Here is a 26,608-nt window from a genome sequence, read left to right on the forward strand (position 1 = left end):
GTTTCCAATTTAACAGACCCATGACTCCCTGGTGGAAATATTTCTTCTTTGTTACTAGGAATTTCCAAACCCACCAAGTCCAAGGTCACAGGATGGAAAACAAAAATTCTATAACTGGGTTATTAGGTATCCTAGTGAGAGGAATCACTCTCGCTTCCATCCCTTGGTTCCCAGACTAGCATCATCCAGCTCAAGGGAAGATGCCAACGTATATTGGTCTCTGGTTTAAGGTGAATACTGCATCCTGTAGGTCAGCCACCATACCCGAGCCTTCCACAGGCCATTCTAAATTTCACTCAAGCCAACTGCTTCTGGGTGATGAGGCATGTGGTAAACCAGTGAATTTCCTGGACATGAACCCACAGCTGCACTTCCTTCACAAGTGAGTTCTCAGGGACTTCCCTGGCGGTCCAGTAGTTAAGACTTCGCCTTCAAATGCAGGAGGTGCGGGTTCGATCCCTGGTTGGGGAGCTAAGATCCCACATGCCTCGGGGCCAAAAAACCAAAACATAGAACAGAAGAAATATTGTAACAAATTCAATAAAGACTTTAAAAATGGTCCACATAAAAAAAAAAAACTTTAAAAAACAAACAGACAAGAAACAAATGGGTTGTCTGGTTGAAGGTCATGTTTGTGAGATACGCTGAGATCAATGAAACACCACAAGCGGCGAGGAGGGCAGAGGTAGCTAATCCGTATGCAGAATACGAGTCTATTCCCACCACCCTCCATGATGGAAGGGGTCCAGTGTAATCAACTTGCCAGTGGTGGCTGGCCTGTCTCGCACGACCCATCCCTGGGGAAGGATGCCGTGCATCAGGGGCTGGGCATTGGCTTCATCCTGGGCAGGGTGCATACCCAGAAGTGATGGAAACCAGCCAGGTGGGCCTTAGTGAGGGAAAGCCCATGTTGTTAAACCCATGTACAGCCTAGCCTCCATCCCTTCCACTACGGTCACTTTGTTCACAGTACCACTGAGAACACACCAGAGTGGAGAGGGGAAGGCATCCTCAGTTTGGGTCATGGTGTCCACCTGATTACTGACAGTCTTCTCTGCAATGGATACCTTTTGATAGGCATTTAGGTGGCACATGAATATCTTCACATTCAGGGCTCCTTCAAAGACATCCTTCTACATACATCTCCTCAAGACTGCCTTGAGTCCTCTCTTCCAATCTTACTGCAGTTGGGTCAGCACTCTGATTCCCCTACTGGGGAAAGTCAGAAGCTCCCGACAGCATCTTTATCTGCCACAGACACTTCCTGTACCATTGGGTCTGCTGGGTCTTAAGGCTCAATTGGTCAGGTAGCTTTCGTCCCAGCCTGAACCGTTCTAGAGCCCTTGATTGCTCTGGGTCCCATTCCGAGCCAGCAGCCTTATGACGTACCCGGTAAATGCAGCAGAGTGGCACACACAGATGTGCTCCACATTGCCTCAAAGACCCAAAGAGGCCCATCTTCCATGGATGCAAGGAAAAGCAAGGTTTCTCACCTAAGAGGGAATGTCCCAACATGCCTCCGACTGCTGGAACCCTAGAAAGTTCTCCAAGATGGCAGGCTCCTGGACTTCCATAGGGGTTTTCTCTCACCCTCTGGCAAGCACGGGCCATGTGTGGTCCTTGCTACTTCACCAGAGCCGGTTGGCATAATGTCATCTATATAATAGACACTCATGAAGTTCTGTGGGTTGTTAAGGTGAGCAGGGCCCCTACAATACAACAGAGAGAAGGAAAATGGCAAATCCCTGAGGTGATGCAATTAAGGGGTACCACTGTCCCCTGCCCAATGAAGGTGAACTCTTTTTTATTACCTTTATTTTTTTTTTCCTAAAGTAAAAATTCAGTTTATTCATCTGTTTACGACACAGTACTCAGAAGGCAAAGTGTTTCACATCATAGATTTCACTTCCAACTCCTTGGAATATTCATTTCTTTGACTATAAAGAGAGACTAGATCGGAAAGCCAGGTAATGCTTAGGCAACTAAACTAAGGATGGAGCGGGTGGGGTGGGCAGTGCTAACGTCATCCTCCCAGGGATGGGCACAAGGGGACTGTTAGCCACAAGCTGATTGTGTAGAACTGTTAGCTGGGAGCGCGGAGCAGCCATCCTGGACCCTTGGGCCATCGCGGGCTTCAGTCATCCCTACCACACAGGTACAGCAGCGCTTTCTGGTAGTCGTCTTTGGTGTCTTGCTGAATGTAATAGTACAGGGACTTGTCATACTTTTTCTTGAATTCAGATCTAATTTTCAACATGTCCACTTCACTGTGGGAGATCATGATTCTAATCAGGACCTTACCGTGAGTGCCCTTGCCCTTCATGGAGTTGTACAGTCTGTCAGCAAAATACAGGGGCTTGGTCTGAATGCACTGGACTCGGTTCAGGAAGGCATTTTCTGGGTCTCCTCTGACCTCCTTCTTGATGCTCTCCAGCATGTCATAAGGGCTGTAGCTCTTGTACCTTTCAAACACTTTCTGGAGGTGGCACACGCTCCACTCGGTCATGACGCTGATCCACTTGGGAACATTAGTTCCTCTCCTCTTCACGCCAGCATCATAGAGATCCCAGGCATCTTGGTCAATCAGTTCATAATCAATGACATAGCCATCCTCTGCTCTTTGACCCTTTGCGAGGGCAATCATCAGCTTGCGGAAGTCACCAGATGTGTCGGAAATGATATACTTCTCCAGATCGGTCTTGTGCGTTTCCTTGTAGACTCTGTTGATTTCCTGTAGCTCCTGGTTGGTCCTTGAGCAGATGATCTCAATGAGGGAGTCCTCATCGGTCCCCAACCCCTTCATGGAGGCTTTCACATCGGAAGCGTCATACTGAGCAGGTGTTTTCAATAGGCCCAAAATCACTGTCTCCGGGTGGCTGGACGAGGCTGCCTTCAGTACTTATGCAAGTTCCTTTTTGGTCCTTCTCTGGTAGGCGAGGGCAATATTCTGTCTCTGTTCATTGCTGCGGTTGGTCAAAGTGTTAACGATGGTGACCTCATCCACACTTTTAGTCTTGATGGCCGTTTCAATGTTCAGAGCGTCCCGCTCAGCATCAAAGTTGGTGTACGCTTTGACTGACCCATATGCACTTGGAGGTGTGGAGTGATCACCCTCTAAGCTGAGCTTGCAGAGAAGTTCATGAACGGTAGACATTTTGAGAGAAGCTGGGCCGGGTGCAGTGCGCTGCGAGTGTTCCCAGATGCAGAACCTATTATCTTTATTGACCGGGATGCAGTAGGAAGTATTTTCTGGTACAGTGGTTCTCAAACTTTAGCGTGCATCGGAATCACCTGGGAAGCTTGAGAGAGAATAACCTATGCTGCTCTTCCCTGCCAACAGATCTTAGGCATGGCCCACCGAGTGCTCCAAAACCAACTCTCTAACTTTGAATACTTCAGAAAGGGGATCAGAGTGTCTGTCACCGATGCCCCTTGGGCTTCTTACAAAGTCTGGCCCGCTATCTCTCCTCCCTTCTGCACCAAGGACGGGGTGACCTTGCTAAGTTCTGTTGTACTCCCTTCTCCAAGAAAAGGAGTGCCCTGTGGCCCTAATACAATAATTAAGAGGGACCACAGAACTCAGAAGCCTTCAGCCTAACTACACAGAGAAGCAGCTGGTTGACACATGCCTCCCCCCCAGCCTCATTTCATAACAGTCAGCCCATCAAATGGGGAAATGTTGGGTTTCACCCTGATGGTAGAATGGGGGCTCTGGCTTCCTGTGAATATATACTAAGGAAAGAATGACCCCAGAGGGCTAAGAGATGGGATGACACCCAGCAGGCTGAAATTTGGGTACATAAGCAGTGCTTCGATGACCATTCTTATGCACATGATTTTTTCCTTCTCTTAGATTACCAAATACAGCTCTAAGATTATTTGAAAGAAGAGCTTCGTGTTGAGCTCATAGCTGTGAAACAGGGAACTCCTTGATACAACGCACATTTATGAGCAGCCACTGTTTAATGGGGGGTTTGGACACAAAGATGAGTCAAGCACAGTCCTGCTCTTAAGAAGCTCACTTCCATGGGTCAAAATCAAAGTTCCAACCACTGTTCCACAATTTGCCAGCCTCAATGTTAAATTTCATGAGGTTGATAGTGGTACTGTGGTTATGTAAGAAAATATCTCTGGGCACAAAGTGAGAGAGTAGCATTGACATACATACACTACCAAATGTCAAACAGATAGCTAGTGGGAAGCAGCTGCATAGCACAGGGAGATCAACTCGGTGCTTTGTGTCCACCTAGAGGGGTGGGATAGGGAGGCTGGGAGGGAGACGCAAGAGGGAGGATATATGGGGATATATGTATACATATAGCTGATTCACTATGTTATACAGTAGAAACTAACACAATATTGTAAAGCAATTATACTCCAATAAAGATGTTAAAAATAAATAAATAATAAACAGATAAATAAATAAAATAAACATTAAAAAAAAAGAAAATATCCTTGCGCTAAGAATACACTCGGAAGTATTTAAGGATAAAGGACCATAATATATGTAAATTACCCTTAAATGGTACAGAAAAACTAGTCTGAGTATATACATTTACATATATCATATTGGAGAGTATAAACATATGTACATGTAAAGACAGAGAGCACAAATAACACAGCAAATGGGGTAAAATGTTAACACTAGTTAAATACGGCCAGAGACTTCTGGTGTGGTCTTTATATGGTGTTCTTTATACTATTCTAATTCTTGCAAGTTTTCTGTAAGTTTGAAATTATTTCCAAATAAAAAGATTTGTTTCAATGGTAATAAAATGTTACCGTTTCTCAAAAAAAACCCACAAAAACACCACAATTTACCAGGCTGAGAAAAGTGTTGCCCTAGAAGTTCAAAGTTGCGGAATCCAGTCTCAGCTCTGCCACTCACTGGCTATGTGAAATGAACAAGTCTCTTCGTTTATACAAAAACTATCAGAGACAGTGGGGGGTCCAGAGATGGAGGTAAAGAAGCAATAGTGCCTTTAGGCTTGGGGAATAGGCGGGCTTTCCCTGGGATCCATGCCCCGGAGGGCTCAGCATATCACAAACATACACACACAAATGAATATATTCAAGAGCACGCGGGCCCCTCTCCCCTCGGGACTCATCCTGGTGCGGCCCCACCTGTATCCTACGTAACCTCTCAAGAGTAATACTGCCCAGGCCCCAGGGGAACGCCTCTTCACACCTCTGGGCTGCGTCCACAAAATAAAAGTGCCCACGTGAATGCCACACAGCCCTGTGGTGGGTCACTGCCAGCGCTGGCGATGGGGGCGTCCTCCCTCCTGCGGGGGTGGGGGTGGGGGAGTGAAAGCACTTTGGTAAGAGAAGAGACTGATTAGGTCACTCAATACTTCCTCCTAGCATGGATGCAACGGACTCTTGCCCCAACCTGTATCATTTTTCAGTTCTACCCAAAATTCATTTTCTTGATTGTTTTCCAATTCGTGGTTCTGGCACGGGATTCACAACAGCTGCACGTGGCAATTAGGGCACATTTTGCAATGTTAACTAATTCATATTAATTTATATGTACATAAGTCTCGACATAACATAAATGGAGCGTGATACTAATCCTTTACTTTGGCAACCAGATGGACACTGAACGCTAGGATTATAAATAGTTTTATTTTTATAAAAAGCACTTAATAGGATTTAATCGAATTTAAAAAAATAAATTTAAACATTTCAACTTGATTTAAATAAGCTTGATATGAAATGCTGATGTCCTTTAATTATAATTTGTATCTTGCCTTTTCATTTTAACAGATAATTTTGAATGTCAAAGAAAAATAACTGGAAATGAATATAAAGTAAAATTTTCAATTTTTAACATTTAAGGTGTTGATGAAAATAGCTACATTTCATATACTTTGAGTATAACTCATTTTACTTTGTAATCATTTACATTAGTCTGTCAATAAAACCCAAATTATGTGAAAAACTTGATTAAGATAGGATAATTAGTGAAATTAATTAATGAAATTAATTAATTTATTATTAATTTATTATTAATTAATTAATGAAATTAAGGCAAGAAAAACTAACTTAAAAATAAAATTTTATTTTAAAAATATTGATATAGCAATTCATGTATTTGTACATCTTTAACGCTCATTCCAACATCACCAGCCCGTCAACACTCTTCAAGTGCAATGATAATTATATTCATTTATATTTGATATTTCGCCAGTTTTCAATCATATAAAAACCATAGCTTTGCAAATATTTTTGTTTTGTAATTACAAAAATGTGTATGCCAAGGTAGGAGAATAGAGAGGATTTAACAGTTTTTAGCTTCACTTGTATCTCTTAAATATTGAGACATAAGTGGGTCTCCATGTGTATTCTTGGCCAAGCAGGGGTAGACTTATGAATACAACATAATCCCTGTTCCCAATCATCTCCCAGATAGTCATTCATTTATTTAACAAGTATATATTGAGCGCCTACTCTGTGCTAGATAATGAAGAACTTTCCATGAGCAAAACTGACTCTGCCCCCAGGAGCTTAAAATCTAATGAAGACAGACATTGCTCAAAAATCACAGACAGCAATAGTGTATTCATCTCCGGGATCAAGTCCTCTGTAGACACAGAGAGGTTCCATCCAGATCCCGCTTCAAGAAAGGTCTTATTGTTCCAGCTTTTATGTGCTGTTGGCAGAGAGCCTCAAAATAAGACTGGCCCCAGTCTTATTTAGCTTCTCTCTAAGAGCAGAAAAGAAACAAAGCCAAACAGACAAAACAGACCCTTCAAGCAACCATCATTTGTAACCATCTCCCATAGATCGGTAGTTCTTTGAGTTACTTTCTGCCTCTCCCTCAGCCCTGGGGTATCAGAGAGGACAGAGAGAGAGAGATACACAGAAAACAAACTCTTACTGTGGAATGCAACCCTGACACATTAATTTTTCTGGGGTTGCTAAAAGGAACACGCTCCCAAACTAAAGAAAGAAAAGAAAATTTTAAATGTAAACACTTCGGAGGTCCATTTTGGTATTGAGACTCTGAGATAATTATTAATTATGATACTTATAATCCTAAAGTTCCCAGACTTCCCTGGTGGCCCAGTGGTTAAGACCCCGTGCTTCCAATGCAGGGGGCGTGGGTTCGATCCCTGGTCAGGGAAGATCCCACATGCTGACGGGTGGAGCCAAAAACAAAAAAATCCTAAAGTTCCCTTGCCTTCAAAAACATTATCTTGGCCGAAATCCACCCTCATCCTCAGAATAGCTCTGAATGGCTTTTTTTTAAAAATTAATTTATTAATTAATTTATTTTTGGCTGTGTTGGGTCTTCGTTTCTGTGCGAGGGCTTTCTCTAGTTGTGGCGAGCGGGGGCCACTCTTCATCGCGATGCACGGGCCTCTCACTATCGCGGCCTCTCTTGTTGCGGAGCATAGGCTTCAGACGCGCAGGCTCAGTAGTTGTGGCTCACGGGCCCAGCTGCTCCGCGGCATGTGGGATCCTCCCAGACTGGGGTCGAACCCGTGTCCCCTGCATCGGCAGGCGGATTCTCAACCACTGCGCCACCAGGGAAGCCCTGTAAATGGCATTTTAAGGTAAACCAGCATGAGTGAGCAGGTGCAGGGCAGGGAAGTCCCATGGTGAAAGCAACAAGGCTCCTCTTCCCTTGCTCCCCACCCGCCCAGGGCAGGGTCTCCTGGGCCCTGGTACCCAGTGCCTGCCAGGCCCAGGGCAGTGGCACGCCCGTGAGTCCAGCCGGAGCCCTCTGACACCCTCCAGCAGGCCGCATCCTGGCAGAAACATCACTGGGCTTGCTCCTCCTCAAGTGCAGTTTAAAATGGATTCTAGGGCTTCCCTGGTGGCGCAGTGGTTGAGAGTCCACCTGTCGATGCAGGGGACACGGGTTCGTGCCCTGGTCCGGGAAGATCCCACATGCCGTGGAGCGGCTGGGCCCGTGAGCCATGGCCGCTGAGCCTGCGCGTCCGGAGCCTGTGCTCCGCAACGGGAGAGGCCACAACGGTGAGAGGCCCGCGTACCACACACACACACACACAAAATGGATTCTATTCTCAGTTGCATAGTCATTCATTTAGATTCATCATGGGCCACTGGTTAAAACAGGAGGCGTGAATGAAGTATGAATTAATAAGGAAGATACAGTGATAATTACAGCCAATTTGCCTTGAGATGTTCATCACCGGATCTGTCAGCTCCATCTATTTGATCAAACGTCTCTAGTTCTTAACATACCATTGTGAAAAAGAGAAGATTTGGCCATGAAAAGCATTTTTGTCTATTTCAATACCATTATACACAGGTAGGTTTCAGTGAGCTCGGTTCCCGAACTAGACTATTAAATTCACTTCTCATCTGGAGCTGGCAATGGGAATTTTGAGATCGAGGCTGGAAAACAAAAAGGCTCATGTTGCTGAAGGTTAAGGGAAAGTCATCGTTGGAGAAATCCCACGCCAGACCCCCTATTAACATCCACCCTGTGTGTGTCTCAGACTCCAGGGCCAGATCCAGAGGGTTCATCCAGCATCACCAGCCCCTAAGCCCATTAAATGCACAGTGAGGGGTAAGCATGTGATCTCCATAGCTGGCATCAGCACTCTCTGGTGCCAGCGGGCAAGTGGACTGATAATGATTTTAGATGACTTTTGCCCACGACGCAGGGACCTCTGGTGAAGATCTGCCATGTGCAATAGCTCTTTAGGTGTATTTAGGTGAGGAAAACAAGATGGGTCACTCATGCATGTTGATGCCAGGAGATAGAGCTAAGGGAACAATCCCAAACACAAGGTGAGGAACAGAGATTTCAGTGGAGCAAGCAGGAGCAGAGGTGGCCCTGGGAACACAGCCCACAGGAATTCAGAACAAACCCAAGGAAGACTTCGGTCTTCCAAATTCAGAGAATACGTATTTGGATCAATCTTATCTAGACGGTAGGGCTCTGAGAGACCCTGGTGACTCTACAGTAAGTCCCCTACATGCGAACCTTCAAGTTGTGAACTTTCAAAGATGCGAACGTGCGTTTGCATGTCCAATCACGTTAAGTTAGTCCACGTCTCTGGAGTATATTGTCACGTGCGTGCATCCTCTACAAGTGTTTGTGCTTTTGTGCACTTTACTCTGCAGTACTGTATATAGTAGTACAGTATCTTTATTTCAAGGCCAGGATGTCTGGAAGCAAGTGAAAAGCAGCAGTATACAGCCGATTGTGTTAGTTGAGCACCTAGGCTAACTTTGTTGGACTTTCGAACAAATTGGACTTACGAACGCACCCTCGGAACGGAACTCATTCATATGCAGGGGACTTACTGTACAGGATTTCCACTGAAATCAGCAAAGCATTGAAGACCATGGCCCCAGGGCGCAGCTTCGTGGAATAAAATCAGCTGTGCAAGACCAGTTCAGCCTCAGAGCACGATGCTTCCCAGCCTGTGTGTGGCAGAGACTACGAGCTGCACCCCACCCCCGAGGATTCATTCTCCCCTTCTTCTTCAGCAGTCGAGCTCCGATTTTAAGCTGAGGAAGCAATGTGTTCAGTTAAAAGACTATATTCCCAGCCTTCCTTGCAATGAGGTGTGGTCTTGTGACTATGTTCTTGGCAATAAAACGCAAGAAAAGTGTAGTATGGGGTTCCCAGGAAGGCTGCTCAAAGGGTACCTAACTCATCTAGGAGGAGGGCCCTTCAGCCCTTCATCCCCCCAACCCTCACCTCTTTAATTTTTCTTTCTGCAAGCCTGGAACTTGGGTGTATTGGCTGGAGCTCCAGCAGCTTTTTGCACCATGTGGCGACCTTGAGGTTGAACCCCGTGTGCTGAGGATGAGGGCCCTGGGTCCCTAATGACACTGTGGAGTTGCCATACAAACTCCAGACTTCCTGGCTCCAAAATGCTTTTACGTGAGAAAGAAATACCTTAATGTTCCTTAGAATTGATAAACATGCTCCACTCTCAGGTCTTTGCACTGGCTGGACCCTCTGCCTGGAGCACTCTGCCCCAGATGTCCATCTGCCTTGATCTCTCACTTTCATCAGCTGTCTAGCAAAAAAGCACTAAGAACCAGAGGCATTAAGGCCTTCTCTGACCACCCTGTTTATAACGGCACCCATGTCCCCCATTGTTCCATAGAATCTATCCCCATCTGTCATAGTGTAACCAAAAGTGGGGTCCGGCTGCTAGCCACTCAAAGCCAATGAAGAGGCAAGGTTGGTGGAAAGGAAAGTTTGCTTTACTTTGGATGCTGGGGGTGGAGGTGGAGGGCGGACTCCTGTCCTAAGGCTGACTCCCCCCCAAGCGACAATCAGGGGGCAAGAGCTTTTATAGACAGAGGGAGGAGGCTACATGCAGAAACAGCTCTGACAGTCATCTTGAAACTGGTCATCGGTGGTCTGACCACTGTCATCTTGATGGTTTTAAGTACAGTTAATCTTCAGTTCCAGGGTTGGTTTGTTTCCATTTCTTTGAGGCCAATTCTCGGGATTGTGGCAATTTATGTCATGGCTACAGTCTGGTCATCTTGTAGTTAACTTCTCCACCTGGTGTGGGTTTCAGTATCTATAACACAGCTCACAGGATATGGCTTAGAATATTATCTATAGCCCTTAAGAAGGAACTAAAGGTCCTTGACTTTGCTTAATGACTAAACTATTATTTGGTCTCCTTTGACTGTTTTCCTTTGTTTATGCATTTTCTCACTTCTCTGATTAAACTTATCCTTTGGCTAAAGTTTTTCCACAGACAGAAGGCAGGAGGAGGACATGGTGGGCACAGACCGTAGGGTCCTGCTCCATTTCAATAGTAGGTATCTTCTCCTTGCCCATTTGTTTCCTGTCCATCTCCCTCCGCTAGGAAGTAATCATCACAGGGCACAAGGGCATCACAAGTCACAGCTATTCTGTGACTGCTGCACCTCTTGTGCCTACTACAGTGCCTGGCACAGAGAAGGCACTCAATAACGATTTGGTGAATAAATGAATGAATGAGTAGCGTGATCTAATGGGCAGGCTCCGCAGGCTCAGTCATCCTCCCAGGCCCTGGTGTGGGGTCCATTAGGCCCAAGATGTGTCACCAGGCATCATCTTCCCCTGTGGTCACCAGGAACCAGGCTGCCTGTCTGCAGCGGGCAGGGCAGAGGAGACGGGGCAAGGCTCACTCTCCTGACTCTGGTGGGCTTGCAAGGGGAGAAAAGCAAGCCCCTGGCCCTTTTCCTGCCCTCTCACGGTTCAGGTGTGTGAACCCTTGACTTGGGGGCTCAGCCAAAGGTTCATAATGTGCTGATATGGCTACAGGGCCCTTGAACCAAGTCTGCACCCCACGTACATCCATCAGTCGGTCCCAAGAAATACTGAACATGAGGGGTGCTGTGATGCGTAAATTTATGTGTCAACTTGGCTAAACCACGGGACTCAGATGTTTGTTCAAACATCAGTGTAGATGTGGCTGTGAAGGTAGTTTCCAGGTGAGATTAACATCTAAGTCAGGGGACTTTGAGTAAAGCACATTATCCTCCATAATATGGGTGGGCTTCATCTAGTCTGCTGAAGGCCTTAAGAGAAAAAAGCCTGAGCTCCCTGGAAGCGGGGACTCTCCAGCAGACCACCTTCAGACTCCAGCTGTAGCTCTTCCCTGGGTCTCGAGCCTGCGGCCCACCCTGCAGATTTTGGACTTGCCAGCCTCTACAATCACATAAGCCAGTTCCTTAAAATAAATGTCTCTCTCTCTCTACACATCTACTTGGTCGCATTTCTCTGGAGGACTCTGAGCTAATACAAGTGCCGTTCTTTCTTCCACGTTCCAGAGAATACTGGGAGCTCTAGAATGTCTGAGGAGGAACAGCAGACCCTCAGCCTCGCTAATAAAAACTAGAAAACGAACTGGTCTCTCAAGGGAGCGGTACACACCTTGACCCACTGGGTCAAACCAAGAACACGAGGAGACGTTGCGCACTCAGAGCCGTGCCAGGCCCAGACGGAGAGGGAGCACGACGGCTTTATTTATTACTGAATGAAGAACCAGGCCTGCGGCCTCAGTGGGGGCCCCTGGTTCCCCACAGGGAGGTGGAGAGGGCAGTGCTCAAGGCTTGTGTTTCCAGGAAGGCAGAGAGAACCTCAGGCCGCTGAGAGGGCAGGCAGCACTTTTCCTGCACACTGGCCAAAGCCAATGCGGTACCCGTCCCCCTGGCACTGTCCTGCAACAGAGGAGAACAGGGGTCAGCCACGAAGCCGCTGGGCTCAGGGGAACCAACGCCCAAGCGGCCACGGTGCCGGTCAGCACACAGCTGGGCCCAAGGCAGGAAGGCGCCATCTGAATGACAAACAGGTATTTTCGACAGAAAAACCACCTTCTCCAGAAGCTGGGCAGAGCTCCAGGAGCACCAAGATGGAACTCCAGGCCCGCCCTACTGTCAGGGACCCTCACAAGCGGTGCAAGGATGGCACAATGGCTTTCCTGGGAGGTAAAGCAATAGGTATAGGTCAACTCTCCCTAAGTAAGTCTGAGTTCAAATCCTAGGCTTGCTAATTAGCCTGAGGCTAGACTGACTGGGTTCAAAGCCTGGCTCTTCCACCTACTGGCTCCATGACCTTGAGTCCCCTTGGAACTCAGTTTCTTTTCTTTTTGTTTTTGTTTTTTTTTATTTTTAATATTTATTTATTTATTTGGCTGCATCGGGTCTTAGTTGTGGCACGTGGGATCTTCGTTGTGGCATGCAGGCTCCTTTAGCCTAGTTGCAGCACGCGGGATCTAGTTTCCTGACCAGGGATCAAACCCGGGTCCCCTGCATTGGGAGTGTGCAGTCTTTACCACTGGACCACGAGGGAAGTCTCTGGAACTCAGTTTCCTCATCTGTGAAATGGATCTAATGATAGTACTCACTGCGCAGGGCTGTTGCAAAGATGATATGAGTTAATACACAGAGAACTCCAAAAGAGTGCCTTGCCCAGGGGAAGTGCTCAGTGTCAGCTATTATGATGATTATAAGCTGGGGGATTAGGGGCAACTTGTTTAACCTCTGAGCTCAGCCCCCTTGTCTGCAAATGGGAATAGCAATCCTTACCTCTCAGGGTTGTGAGGATTCAATGAAACACGTGGCTGAAGCCCTAACATGACATCTCTCCCAGAGCAGATGTTAAACAAATTCACTCAATTCCATTTCAACAGAAAGGCAGAGAGGAGGAGGCCCTTGTCCCTGGACCTGAGAAGGGTCCATTGAGTGGGAGCAGCTGTCTGAGTCAGAGCAGACAAGTCTATGAGGAGCTGGGAGAGCAGCATGGAGGAAACAGGAGCACAAAGGAGGGAACGTCGGAGCTGGGACTTGACAGGTGGATACGAGTTCACCAGGGGGGACACAATGAAAAGGGTGTGCCAGACAGAGGGAACAGCGTGTGCAAAGACACGGAGACCAAGGCGAGAGATGAACGAGGTGCACTTATTCAGTGAAGCTGTTGTGTGGGGTCCCCTGAGAAGCCAGAGTACAGAGTATTCTTAGAAGCCATGTTAAGGAGTTTGAACCTCTTCCTGAGGGCACTGAGGTGACTCAGGAGTTTTCAGCAAGACAGTGAAAGCTGTGTTTTACAGCTATGTTTTAAACAGCGCCCTCTCCAGTGGCCCCTAGAGAGAAGACAGATGGAAGCACATAGGTTTATGGGTGTCAGGCCTATACAGAGGCTCCAAGGCTCCCCAGATTGAGACGCTTCTCAAGCACCACGAGCCACGGCAGTGCTGAGGTGACGGCCACCTGCCCATGACGAACACGAGGGCCACTGCAGGGGATGCCCGTGACCTTGAGTTACACAAAACACCACCAGACCCCCTCACCTGCTGAAGACGACCCCCAAATCTGGAGTTAGGCCTTCTGCTACCCAATGTGAAGAAGGGAAAGCAAGGAGTTGCGGTATTCCCACAACTGAGAGAAACAAATCGAAGCTCACTGCGGAGAGGACTCCCAGCCAACTGAACACTGAGACCAAAGACAGCTTTGGGAGACGGGGTCAGGGACGCCTCAATGAGCCCTTCCAGTGAGTGCAGGGACAGTCCTCACGGCCACCTGTAGCTCAGTACAGTCTACCCAGCCTGTCTCCTCCCACTTCCTCCCACCTGCCCAATCATCCCACCGGTCCTCCCTGTGAGGGCTGCTCTGACTGCTGGCCTTCTCTGGGGAGGTGGCAGCTTGGACACCAGCAACATCCCCAAACAAGCCCCTCACCCTCCCCGGCATCACCGAGGCACATCCTTGCCACCCCAGCACTGACCCTTAACACGCAGTGTCACCTTTTGTCCAGAGCAACATCCTTGCCTATTCTGTTTCATTATTTTTCCATCAGTCACTTTAGAATCTCAATGCTCAGAAATATTCGTGTCCCTGGGGGGGAAAAAAAGCCTATGGAAGCAAAACCTGGCAGAAATTCATCAATCATCTATCAAAGCAGCTCACTCCAAGCTGCAGCACTTTTTTTTTTTGGTACGCGGGCCTCTCACTGTTGTGGCCTCTCCCGTTGCGGAGCACAGGCTCCGGACACGCAGGCTCAGCGGCCATGGCTCACGGGCCCAGCCGCTCCGCGGCATGTGGGATCTTCCCGGACCGGGGCACGAACCCGCGTCCCCTGCATCGGCAGGCGGACTCCCAACCACTGTGCCACCAGGGAAGCCCTAAGCTGCAGCATTTTTAAAGTGCCTTCTTCCTGGAGAGCTGCAAATACTCAGAGGGTGTCTTTCTCCTCCCCACTCCAATGCCGGGTGCTCTGTCGTTCACATTGCTCCTTCCTGCCCTGGGTTACAACAGAGCCACCACCCCCAGCAAACAGCCCTGCCTGCTTCCTGAGAACAGATGCACGATTACATCCTGGTGGGAAAGCTGGCCACTTCCTCCCCATTTTACAGCTGCCAAGCAGATGGTCCACATGGGGTTTCTTAACGTCAGAGACGACCTTCTGAGTCAGATGATTCTTTCTCATGAGAAGCTGTCCTGTCCACTTAGGATGTTTAGCAGTATCCCTGGCTGCCATTCGGAGACAGCCAGAACTGTCTCCAGACGTCGCCAAATGTCCCCCAAGGGGCAAAGCCACTCTGGTTGAGACCACTGGCCCAAAGGATGAAAAGTGAGGCTCTGCACCCAGCTGAGGAAGGTCTTTCCAGGCTCCCAAGCTGCTGCTCTCCAGTGCAGGGAGGAGAAGCTGGGGGCAGGTGCGTTCAGGCAGGGACAGAGGGCCCCGAGAGGCCAGAGCATGAGGAAAGTTTGCACCCAAGTCAGAGCGTGTCACCGAGCCCTGGGCAGAGGGGAAAAGCAGCTCCCTGCCTCCCTGGGTTGGGCTCCATCAACCATGGAAATGGAAGCGAAAAGTATAATCTCCTCTGGAATGTTATCTGATCTCACTGGCCCTTTCCTGAAATCTGACCCTCTGCCTATTCCCCACTCCATCCCACCAATGGGAACAAGAACCCATAGCTACAGCTGCAGCCCAGTTTTCCAGGAAATAGGGGTGACAATAGGACCCAGGAAGGGAAATGTGTGGTCGGCAGGCAGAGACCAGGATGTGGAGAGCGAGTGCAGAGAACGGGTGCCCCCTTAACCTGCCTGCAGGGCAGATGGGCGTGGCTGATTCCCACGCTTCAGGTAGGGACTCCTATTAAGGAGGAGTCAGGATGCTGGGCATTCTCAAAACCGGGTTCTGGAAAAAACAGCAATGACAATGAGGACAACGGTGAAGACCGGCACCAATTTTAAGCACTCACAAAGTACCTTGCACCTTGTTAGGCTCTTTAGATATTATCAAAGGGCTTAAGAATTGGGGTTCTGAAGATAAGCTGCCTGGATGCGAAATCTGATTTCATGACTTACTGGTTGCAAATCCTGGGCAAGTTATTTACCCCCTGCAAGTCATTTTCCCACCTGTAAAATGCAGGTGCAGCAGTGACAGTGGAACATGACCCCAGGGGGCAGATCCTGCGCTTGCCTTGTTCACCCCTGAACCCCAGCATGGGAGTCACAGCAGCTGCTCCAGAAACGTCCCCTGAAGGAATAAACTGGTTCGTCTCATCCTTACAACCATGCTGTGAGGTTAACTACTGTATCTATCATCAACTCCATTTTAAAGATGAGGAAACTGAGTCCAGAAAGGTTCAATAACTTGAGGAAGGTCACAGGGCCGGTGGGGATGTGGGAGTCCAACCTGCACCTGACCCTGAGTAGCAGGCTGCTGACCACGGCGGCTCCTTCCTCTCCAGCAATGATATGTGGTGGACAGAACGACCCCCCCAAGATGTAAGGGGTGCCCTGACCTCCTCGGAATGGGCTGCTGGGAAATCTCGTCACTAACTCAGCCAGGTCATAAGGCACAGGGTCATAGGGCACAAGGTCATAGGACACAGGGTCTTTGCACTGCCGAGTCCAGAACAATGGGAACCTGCCATTATTTTAGAATTTCGCTCAGGGAGGAAGGAGACAAAGCGGGACTTCTGCAGTCTTTTTGGTTCGGGAAGACTCCGATTTAAAGTCCCTGGCAGGGACTTCCCTGGTCATCTAGTGGTTAAGACTCTGCGCTTCCGATGCAGGGGGCCTGGGTTCGATCCCTGGTCGGGGAACTAAGATCCCACGTGCCGCGCGGTGCAGCCAAAAGATAAAAAAAATTTTAATTTAAACCAAAATAAAGTCCCTGGCAGGCAGCGTTGGGGCAAAGGCCAGTACAAGCAGACACAGACCTGAGACTGCCAGAGTGGGGACGAGTTGGGACAGATGGCTTCCTGGCCAGACGGTTAGGACAGCGCCCGCGGCCGAGGAGGAGAGGATGCCCGCGGGCCCTGGCCCCCTCACCTGTGATGATGACTTCATCCCCGTCCAGCAGAAACTTCCTGGTCTGTCCATTCCCCAGCTCTATGGCTCTCGTTCCCTTCCACGACAGCTCCAGCATGCAGCCAAAGCTCTCTGGCTCCTTCATAACGGGAAAGGGAAGAAGGTGTGATATGTACTTACATCATGGTGAGCGTGGCGGATCTGGTGTGGGCAGTGGTTAGCAAGGCGGGGGCCAGGGGATGCTGGGAAGGGGCGGGGGATCCTGCGGCCCTCAGAGACCCTGCCTCGGTGGGACCACTGCAGAAGTGTCCTCGAGGCCGGGCACTCTACCTGCCCTGCTCACTCCATCCAGGACGCGGAGGTGCGGGATGCTGGACAAGTGTGCCCAGGCCCTTCCTGTCAGGCCCCTGCCGGCTCCAGAGGCTGCGGCTTACCCAGACGCTGTCGTGCCTGACCCCACCCACTGGGAAGAGATTCTCCATCAAAGAGCCTGCAGTCTCGACCTTGCCGGAAGTGACTGGTACATGCACCACCCAAAAGTCATCACCAAGGGCTCGTGGAAGGGGGCTGGGGGGAATCAGTGGGCCACTCCTCCTGGGTGGGGGCACTGTGAGGTGGTGACAACCAGACACTGTAGTGGCTTCCTGCGTCTGCCCCCGTGTCGCTCTCACTCTCCCCCAGGACACAGACACAGCCTCTCATCCCTACACCAGCCTCTCCTGAATTTGAAAAGGAAGGCCCTCCTGCACCCAGAGATGGATGAAGCTCTGAGTAGGACAGAGTTGAAAGATACACCTGCTTCGGGCTGGAATCCCTTCTCAGGGGAGAGCTGAGGGCCCTGCAGTCTGTAGGGGGAATAGGGGTGCCCCAGGTGGGCAGCCCCCAAGGCAAGCAGATACTCACCGGCCCGCTGATGGTTCCAGAAGCCAAGAGGTCCCCCGGCCGCAGGTTGCAGCCGTTGACAGAGTGGTGAGTGAGCTGCTGCAGCATCGTCCAGTACATATACTGCGGGCGAGGGACACAGAGGCGGGGACGGGCAGGGTGGGCTTCTCCCAGCCTCCTGGAGCAGTTTGCCAGCCTGCGCCACTCACTGAGGCCTTCCCTGGGCTCTCTCCCGGCCCTCAGAGCAAGGACAAGCTGTCCTCCTGCAGCTACCCTGTGACCCTCCCCGCCTCTCTCCCCACCCCTTCACCAGCGACAGCCCCCACTCCTCTGCCCCTTCCAGCCCTCCCCTAACCCCCCTTCTCCACGAAGCGCTCCCCGAGGAGCCGACCTCACCACTCAGACCCTCAATCTGCAATGTGCTCATCTGTCCATAATTCCACCCTGTCCTGAGATTACCCCTGAGTCCTAAGTTGACAAGCTCTAGGTCCTCGTCATAGCAGAAGCTTCTCATGAGCAAAGACCTCCTTTCCATTCTCCCACCCTGGGCTTTGGAACAGACACTGAGCAACAGAGCTGAACGACTCAAACAGGACCTCAGAGCACACTGAGGAATGAAGGAGCACTGAAGGAGGTCAGGCTCGGTGGGGGCGGGCTGAGGACCACACGCCCCCCCGAGCAGCTCAGAGGCGGCGCACCTGCGCCTCTCCAAGGTCACAGCTTCTCAGATCTGCCACTCCTGGAGCGACACCTCCAGGCAGAGGAAATCTTAGAAATGGATTCTTACCCAAGAGACCTCTTCAAGGAGGCCCCCTTATTCCTTCTTAGTAGCCTAAGGAGCCCAGAATAAAGTTAAATTAGAAGGGAGACTGGAGGAAAAAGGAATACATTGAATCAGAGGATGTTCAAATGGCCAACAAGCATATGACAAGGCGCCCGGCTGCATCAGTCTTTTTTTTTTTTTTTTTTTTTTTGCCGTATGCAGGCCTCTCACTGTTGTGGCCTCTCCCGTTGCGGAGCACAGGCTCCGGACGCGCAGGCTCAGCGGCCATGGCTCGCGAGCCCAGCCGCTCCGCGGCATGTGGGATCTTCCCGGACCGGGGCACGAACCCGCGTCCCCTGCATCGGCAGGCAGACTCTCAACCACTGCGCCACCAAGGAAGCCCTGCATCAGTCTTTAGGGAGATGCAAACGGAAATCACAGTCCCCCAGAAAGGCGGAAATGAAAAGGCCGGCGACGTCACATGTTGACTTGGATGTGGAGCAGCCAAAACGCTTACATGCTGCGCGTGTGAGCATAAATCGGAACAAGCCCTTTGCAGAAGTGTTTGGATGTACCCCTCAGCTGAGTATGGATACGTATCCTCTATGACCCAGCAATTCCATTCCTGGATATCCACCCAACAGACGTGCGCACATACATGCACCAGAAGACTTGGACTAGAATGTTCACAGTAACTCTCCCCCCAGAAACGGAAACAACCCAAACGTCCATCAAGAGTAGAATGGAGTGCTCGCTTCGGCAGCACATATACTAAAATTGGAACGATACAGAGAGGATCAGCATGGCCCCTGCGCAAGGATGACACGCAAATTCGTGAAGCGTTCCATGTTTTTACCACACACACACAAAAAAGAGTAGAATGGAAAAATCCATTGTGGAACATTTATACTGTGAACACGATACAACAGCTAAGAAACATGAACTGTCACTGCAAACTGCAACATGGTTGAATCTCAGAAACATGATGTTAAAACAAAAGAAGCCAGGGCTTCCCTGGTGGCGCATTGGTTGAGAGTCCGCCTGCCGATGCAGGGGACACGGGTTCGTGCCCCGGTCTGGGAAGATCCCACATGCCGCGGAGCAGCTGGGCCCGCGAGCCATGGCCGCTGAGCCTGTGCGTCCGGAGCCTGTGCTCCGCAACGGGAGAGACCACAACAGTGAGAGGCCCGCGTACCGCAAAAAAAAAAAAAAAAAAAAAAGAAGCCAGATAGAAAAGAGTATATACCGTATGATTCTGTTTTTATAAAATTTACAAAACAGACAAAATGAATGGAGGGTAAGAGAAGTCAGGAGAAAGTTTACACCTGACAGGGAGAGCGGTGATGTGCCTGGAAGGGGCCCCAGGGCACAGCTGAGGTCCTGGAGGTTTCCCGTTTCTTGATCTGGGTGCTGGTTGCACAGGGATGTTGTTTTGTGAGAATTCATTGAGCTGTACACTCATAACGTGTGCATTTTCATATCTATGTGTTATGCTTCAATTAAAAGTTCACTTTAAAAAAATAAGTCACTCTGATCAACCCAGCCCCTGGCAAGACAGAAGTCAGGGACTAGCCCCTCAGAGGATTATCTATTATTCCCCAGGAAAAGCACTGGCCGTGTCCATGCAGCCTCCATCTGGAGGGGTCTCTGTGACCTCCTGGCCTCTTCGGAAAGATACAGGGCCATGGAAGCTCTAGGCCCGCATGCTGACCCATCATCATAGCCCAAAATAGATGCATTCCCCTGGTCCTCCCAGGAAGAAAGGTCTCCCTCACTTCCAAAAAGCAGTCTGCCTAACTTCAAAGCTTACCTTAAAATTGGACCTGCATACGGTAGCTGCTTGGTTCATTCCTTCTCCTGTTGGGTAGACAAGACAAGTAACATTGACAAAAAGACCTAATTCTATTCATCAAGGAGGGAGGGACCCACCTCGTAGGGGTAATTGTTTTGTGGTTTAAGCTTCCCATTGTCTAATGTGATTCTACCTACAGAGTCCATGAACCAATGAGCTCATAGGATATCAGAGCTGGGAGGCGTCCACAGAGAGGATCTAGTCCACGGATGGCAAAGAGATGCACACAAGACGCCACTTCCTCCTCCCACACTCACGGCAGACAGCACAAATTGATCACAGTACTGGTATCCCCTGAGATCAGATGTAGCCTCAGAACCCCGCTTAACACGATGCTCCTGGAAGCTGATCATCAACTGGAGATACTGTACAAGTCGAAACCAACTTGCCACGCCCACCAGAGCCCTTTGGACAGCTGGGGCCATCTGTCCCCTGCCAGACTCCTCCCATGATGGATAATGTGTTACTATTTCAACAATATTTATTAAACCATTACACACCTACTACACACAAGGTACCAGGCCATTGCTGTACCATTTCTGAAGCGTGCTAATAATCAGAAAGCTCTTCTACCCCCTAAGGACTGGCCTTCCTCCCCTGGCCCTGTCTTCCTTTCTGAGGCTGCACAGAACAGGTGAGCTCATCGGCCCCATGGAAGGTCAGGGTCCCCCAAGCCTGCTTCACCCAGACCCCAACTCAGAGCATCAAAACTGCACATTCAGGACTGGTGTGGGGAAGGGTCTTGGAAGCCATCCCTGCACCCGGTCCTCCCTCTTCCAGGTCTTTCTACATCTCTGGGCACTGCAACTTCTTGATAATCTTGTCCCTTTCTCCGACAGTGCACTCCCCTGGATGTTTCCAGATGGTCAGGATGAAAACAAGAGAGAAATGACCTCCAAAGAGGCATTTGTGGGTAGGAGGACACCAGCCTAGGGCTTATGACATTTGGCTGTAGTCTCAGCCTTTCCATCGGCCGGCTAAATGACTCGGGGTGAATCCCTTTTCCTCTCTGAGCCTCACTTTCCCAATTGATAACGTGAAAGAGTGGGACCAGCACAGTTTTCCAGGGACGCTCTGGCGGCTACGAGGCTCTTCCTAGGAGCCCTTTCTTGTGCGGAGCAACCTCCTCCGGAAAGAGACAGCTCCTTCCTCTTCCTGGCGGACACAGCCTGCTGACAGAATCACCTCCATGAAGGATGGAGACCCTGGAAGCTGCAGCGAGAAAGCCACAGCAGAGCCTGGGGTATGTAAACAGGACAAAAAGAGGAGAGAGATCTAGGAAGAAAAGAGATTGGCCAGAGTGTGGCCCAGGAGGTCTGTGTGCAGCCCCCAGACTAGCCCTCTCCCAGCGCCAAGGGTCCCCCTCAGGATCGGAAAATGACACCTGATTCTACCCAGGTGCAGGTGCTGTTCTAGACCTTGATGTGTATCACCTTGCTTACCGCTCACAATTACACCTTGAAATCGATACCACTATTACCCCACTTTTCAGACGACAAAGTGGCACAGACAGATTCAGTAACTTGTCCAAAGTCCCACCGCTGGGCAGGGGCAGAACCAAGACTCGAACCCCAGCCGTGGCCTGCAGAGCCCAGCTCCCTCTTACTACTGCTCCACTGGCCTGTTACCTCAGCCCAGCTGGGCAGCCTCAGGGGGACGCAGGCCCTGCTGCGAGGCTCTCAGGGCTGACTGAGAGCAGGACCCGGGGGCTAGGTGTGCTGGCTCCGTGTGGTCCCGGAGGACAGAGCCAGGCCCACGAGGACAGGCTTTCAAACGGGCACTGGACAAAAAATGCCACCCAAGAGTGAGGGGTTGGCAGTGGCGTGTGAGCAGAGGCTGGGCAGACTTTGGTCGGAGAGGCTGGAGAGGGGATTCGTGTGGAGGGTGGAGGTCCCAGACTCCAAGGTTTCTGGCCCTAACAGCTGAGAGCCCGGTGCTATGGGGCTAAGGCCACATGGGCCCAGTGCGGCTCGCAATGAGCACAAGGGTGTCCCTTCCCATCCTTTACAAGAGCCCCACGTGTCTCCCAGTCTGCAGCAGGTGGCACCCCATCCCCTCCCCCCTTCAGAAGCTCAGCAGCCACCTGGGCACTGGCACTTGGGCACAGGGGTCCACCCAGCTGCTGGACACACCCTTCGACCCCACGACAGTACCTTTCAGGGTGACAGAGAGGTTGATGTCGAACGTGTAGGGCTGGTCGTGGCGGAGATACGGCAGGGGCTTGGGGTCCTGTGAGGGCAGAGCACAGCACAGAGGGGCTGAGCCCCACAGCCCAGCAGAGCAGCTGGCAGAGAGAATCTGAGGGAGAAGGGGTGTCCCCTCTCCAGGGCCCAGCACTGTGTCCCTGGACACTGGGGGGCGAGGGTGGTCATGTGTGCTGGACTCTGGGAAAAGCAGCCGAGGGAGGGGCCGCGGCAGGTCAAAGGTAGACAGAGGACCCAGAAAGCCCGGGAGGGGAGCGCTGGGTAAGGGGGACAGTGGGAAGCGGACAGTGGGAAGGCCAGAGATGCGGGACAAAGCCAGGCCTGCAGGGAGAGGCCAGGCCAACAGAAAGGGAAGGCGGAAGGCAGGGGCGGCCGGCAGAGGCGCTCAGCCCTTCTAGTGCTGGATTCAGTGTGCAGGCAGCTTTGGTAGCCAGAGCTTTGGTAGAAGGTCTGAACTTTGGCCAAAAGCAGCATTTTCCCAAAGAGCAACCTGTACCTGAATCACTAGTGGGCCATGAGACAATGCGGGGTGATTTTATTTTAATGGTTATGTGTTTCTTTTTATGATTAACTTGGTGGCTAGTAATGAAGATAGGGACATAAAGTTCCTTTTCTAAATACATTATGAGAGTTTTCATATGGAAGCTGAAAAAGCATTTAATAAATAATTGTTCAGAAGTGGCAAGGGTCGTGAAGGTTGCACGTAAAGGGTATTTGGGAAGGGCTGGCATGAAGGGAGACAGAGCCCAGAGGTCTCTGGCGAGGGTGCAGCAGTGCCTGTGAACAGACATCTGGACCAGGGATGGAGCCGGGAGGGGACGAGCAGGGGGTGTGGCAGCAGGCCAGGCGGTCCTGGGAGGGCAGGACTCACCAAAGACGGAAGAGACAAGTCTGGGAGACTGAAAATGATGGGGAGGGAGATGCTGTGGCAGGAGCGGTAGAGGAGGGAGCAAGGGGACAGGGTGAGAGCCGCACAGGAGCTTCACGAGGCACCGGTCTGTGGGGAAAGACTCCAAGCGTTGAAGCACAGCTCCCTGGGATGACAGGAAGGCTGAGAGGTGTCCACGTGTGAGCCAGGCGAGGGGGAATGGGACCGGGGGAAGGGCAAGGCTCAGAGCTCAGCTAGGGCTGCCCCCAGGTGGAGGACGGAGTCGGCTGGAACATCACAGGACTCTAGGAGATACAGGAGAACCAGGACAGGTCACATGCCAGAAGCCAGGGGGAGAGAGCGCCTAGGAAGAGTAGGGGGCCACCAACGGGTCCACACTGAAGAGGGCACAAGGTCCCCGCACTGACCAAGGTCACTGGGCACTTTGGTGAGACCACCGGTGCTGATGGGGTGGAAGCAGCGGCTAGACTGTGACAGGCTGAGGAGGGCTAGGATTGTGAGACGGGCCTGGACAGTGGTGCAGGGACAGGAGGCTCAGGGAACACAAGGCCGAGGCTCAGCGCCAGGACGGACGCCTGGCTGTCGGACCCCATGCTGCATTCTATCAGTTGGGCTCCAGGGGGCGCCATCACACAGAACACAACTTGTTGACCTGGAAAGTTGTGCAATGTGGTGATACTGGAAGGGGCCCCTTTTCCTGCCAACTGGCCAGTTCCCGGCCTCAGAGGATTCTAAAGGTTACAAAATTCCATGTTCTCCTCAAGAACTGTGCAGGGGGCAGGGAAAGCACAAGGCAGAATGATTAGTGCCATGCCTGCCTGGAGGTCCCCATAACCAGGACCCCCAGCACATGGGCATCCTCCAGGCCCTCTCCATGCCTGCTGGGCAAACAGCCTCGGAGGCAGAGGGGCCTGGACTTCTTGCAGAGGGCGTGCTTACCTGCTCCTGGTTGGGCACAGCAAAGGGCATAAGGGCATCCATGGGCACCACCCACGGAGAGATGGTGGTTCCAAAACTCTTCCCGAGGAACGGCCCAAGAGGGACGTACTCCCACTTCTGAATGTCTCGAGCTACAGAAGAAAGGCCGAGCAGGGCTTACAAAGGCTGACCGGGCCCCGCGGCAAGGCTCCCCCCTTCCCTTGACCAAGGAGCACAGACACTCAGCACAGCCCTCCCCCACCCCCGTGCTCTGGCCCCAACCAGGCTGGCTGCCCCAGGACCAAGGACAGAGGTCCTCTGAGGTCACTGTGCCAAGCTGCAGCAAAGAGGAGGATGACCAAAGGGCAGGCAGGATACTTCCCCATGAAGGGGCTGGAAGCTCATCCTCATACGGGGAGGCAACACTTGCTGAGATTCACGGCACCACGGTCCTCCTACAAATGGCAGAGGGGCTGAGATGGGCTCAGAAACTGGGCCCAGAAACTGCTCTGTTTGAAATCTTAGCTCAGCAACTAGCTGAAGCCGTCCTTGTGCCTCATTCCTCACCCGTGTAAAACAGGAGTAGTAATATTATCAGTGTCTCGCAGGGACCTGACAGGAGAGTCCATGTGACGTATTCAGCCCTGGGCCTGGCACAAAATTGCTCAAACGTACTAGCTGTGACATCAGCCTTGTCCCTGTTCATCTTACAAGAAAACTGGAGCTCAGAGAGGTGAAGTAACTGGCCAAGAGCTCAGAGCTGAGAAGTCTGTTTGATACCCAAGCCTGTGCTCTCAGCCACTTTGACCGGCACCAGACCCAGGAGACCATCCATGGCTTCCCAAATACCCAGCCTTCACCCAGAGCAGAGTGCGCGCAGGAAACTCAACACCAGGATGCCCGACATCCCGTAATTACCACTCCAGTCGTTCATAAGGACCATTCCAAAAATGTGCTCATGGGCCTTAGAAATGGGGATCGGCTCTCCAAATTTGTTCCCGGGGCCTACAAAGAAAGCCTGACAAGGGGAAAAGTTGATGAGAATCTGGCTCTGACCTGCTGCCCCAGGTCACTTGCCTGGAGGGTAAAGGTCAGGTATTTCCAAACCCTGGCTAGGGACCTGGACCGTTGTGTACGAATCCACAGTTTCTATGCCATGACCAGCACCCGAGTAGATAGACGGCTACCCCGGGGACATGGTGAGCAGCTGCGGGCCAGTACCCACCCAGGGCCCCCACTCACGGCCCCTGATCACCAAGGCAGCCCCCTTTCCCTCCTTCAGCCCACCCCACACCTCTGCCCTTTCCCCTTCACCCGATACCGTGCTCTGCATTTTAAGGTTTGACAGCTACACCAGGCTTGTGAAAAATGAAAATATCAGGGTTTGTATTCGTCTCACAAAACTAAGAAGGCCTCTGTGATGCAGCAAAGAGAGCCTGCCGGGGCGTACCCCACACCCCAACCCATCACCCACCATCTCAGAGGAAAGCATCATCAGCACAACGTCCAGGGAACAAGAGAATATGTAGACATCATTGGGGGGAAAAAAATTGAGAAGATAACTCAAAAGCATACAAAATCAGCTATGACATTTGCAGGACCTAGGTTGCAGTTATATCCATTCTGTGACAGTGTTTAAATGTTGCAAATTTTTGTCAAGATTCTAAAAAAAAAAAAAAAAAAAAATGCCATCTTATAGAGAATCTTACCACCATCGTCAAGATTATCTGTGCTCCCTACCTGTCACTGTTTCTCCACACTATGACTTTCTATTTTTCCTCTGCCTGAGACCATATGGGACCTGGGACCCTGTGCTGCAGTGCTTGCACCTGGACAAACCTCTCCTTGAGCAACAAAATGCAAAGAAACTATACGGGACTAAAAATAACTGGGTGCATGCACAGGTGGGGCAAATTATGGACAAAAAGATACAAAAGACCAAAACACCCAAGTGCCATTTCTGAAGAGCGGGAACAAAACCGGTGTTGGGAACAAAAGCAGGGTACTGCGCATGCCCCCTGCACACAACACCACCTAAGGGGTGGGCAGACCACCTAAGACAACCCTCCGGCCCAACCCCTGGACACACCCCTACCCTCACCCCAGATAAGGAACAAGCTCGGCTTGCCCCGCCCCCCCCTGCCGCCCCGACACACCCCCCCCCACCCCGCTCAGGGAGCAAGCAAGGGAAACTGTTGTTTGTTCTCGCTGCCCCCCGCTGCAGCAGCAGGGGCCCCAATAAAGCCTTGCCTGAATTTGTCTGCCTCTAGTCAATTTCTATTAATTAAGGAGGCCAAGAACCCTGGTCGATATCATGCCCACCCCTTCCACCAACCCCG

General features: G+C 50.9%; 2 protein-coding genes and 1 non-coding gene across 10 annotated transcripts in view; 1 reads left to right on the top strand and 2 right to left on the bottom strand.

The window, feature by feature from the left end:
• Nucleotides 1-1,812: 1,812 nt before the first annotated feature.
• On the bottom strand, nucleotides 1,813-5,707 carry LOC101322439 (annexin A2-like). The gene is given in 1 exon segment (XM_033852235.2): nucleotides 1,813-5,707. A coding segment is annotated over 1 exon segment (1,020 nt). The 5' UTR covers nucleotides 3,155-5,707; the 3' UTR covers nucleotides 1,813-2,134.
• A 341-nt stretch (nucleotides 5,708-6,048) lies between these two features.
• FAH (fumarylacetoacetate hydrolase) overlaps nucleotides 6,049-26,608 on the bottom strand; it is a 38,622-nt gene continuing 18,062 nt past the window's right edge. For 6 of the 8 annotated variants that reach the window (XM_073801469.1, XM_073801470.1, XM_073801468.1 and 3 more), the window contains 7 exons: nucleotides 25,188-25,287; nucleotides 24,291-24,421; nucleotides 22,412-22,487; nucleotides 20,217-20,263; nucleotides 17,665-17,766; nucleotides 16,783-16,900; nucleotides 6,049-12,162 (listed from right to left, as the gene is read on the bottom strand). In XM_073801469.1, coding sequence (XP_073657570.1) covers nucleotides 12,083-12,162; nucleotides 16,783-16,900; nucleotides 17,665-17,766; nucleotides 20,217-20,263; nucleotides 22,412-22,487; nucleotides 24,291-24,421; nucleotides 25,188-25,287 — 654 coding nt within the window. In that variant the 3' untranslated portion in view covers nucleotides 6,049-12,082. The other 2 variants (XM_033852237.2, XM_033852240.2) reach the window with 2 other exon arrangements.
• LOC117311513 (U6 spliceosomal RNA) lies at nucleotides 19,154-19,260 on the top strand. The gene has a single exon (XR_004525708.1). It is a non-coding gene; the product is annotated as a U6 spliceosomal RNA (small nuclear RNA).

Source organism: Tursiops truncatus, chromosome 2, assembly GCF_011762595.2.
Source record: "Tursiops truncatus isolate mTurTru1 chromosome 2, mTurTru1.mat.Y, whole genome shotgun sequence".
Classification (NCBI taxonomy): Eukaryota; Metazoa; Chordata; class Mammalia; order Artiodactyla; family Delphinidae; genus Tursiops; species Tursiops truncatus.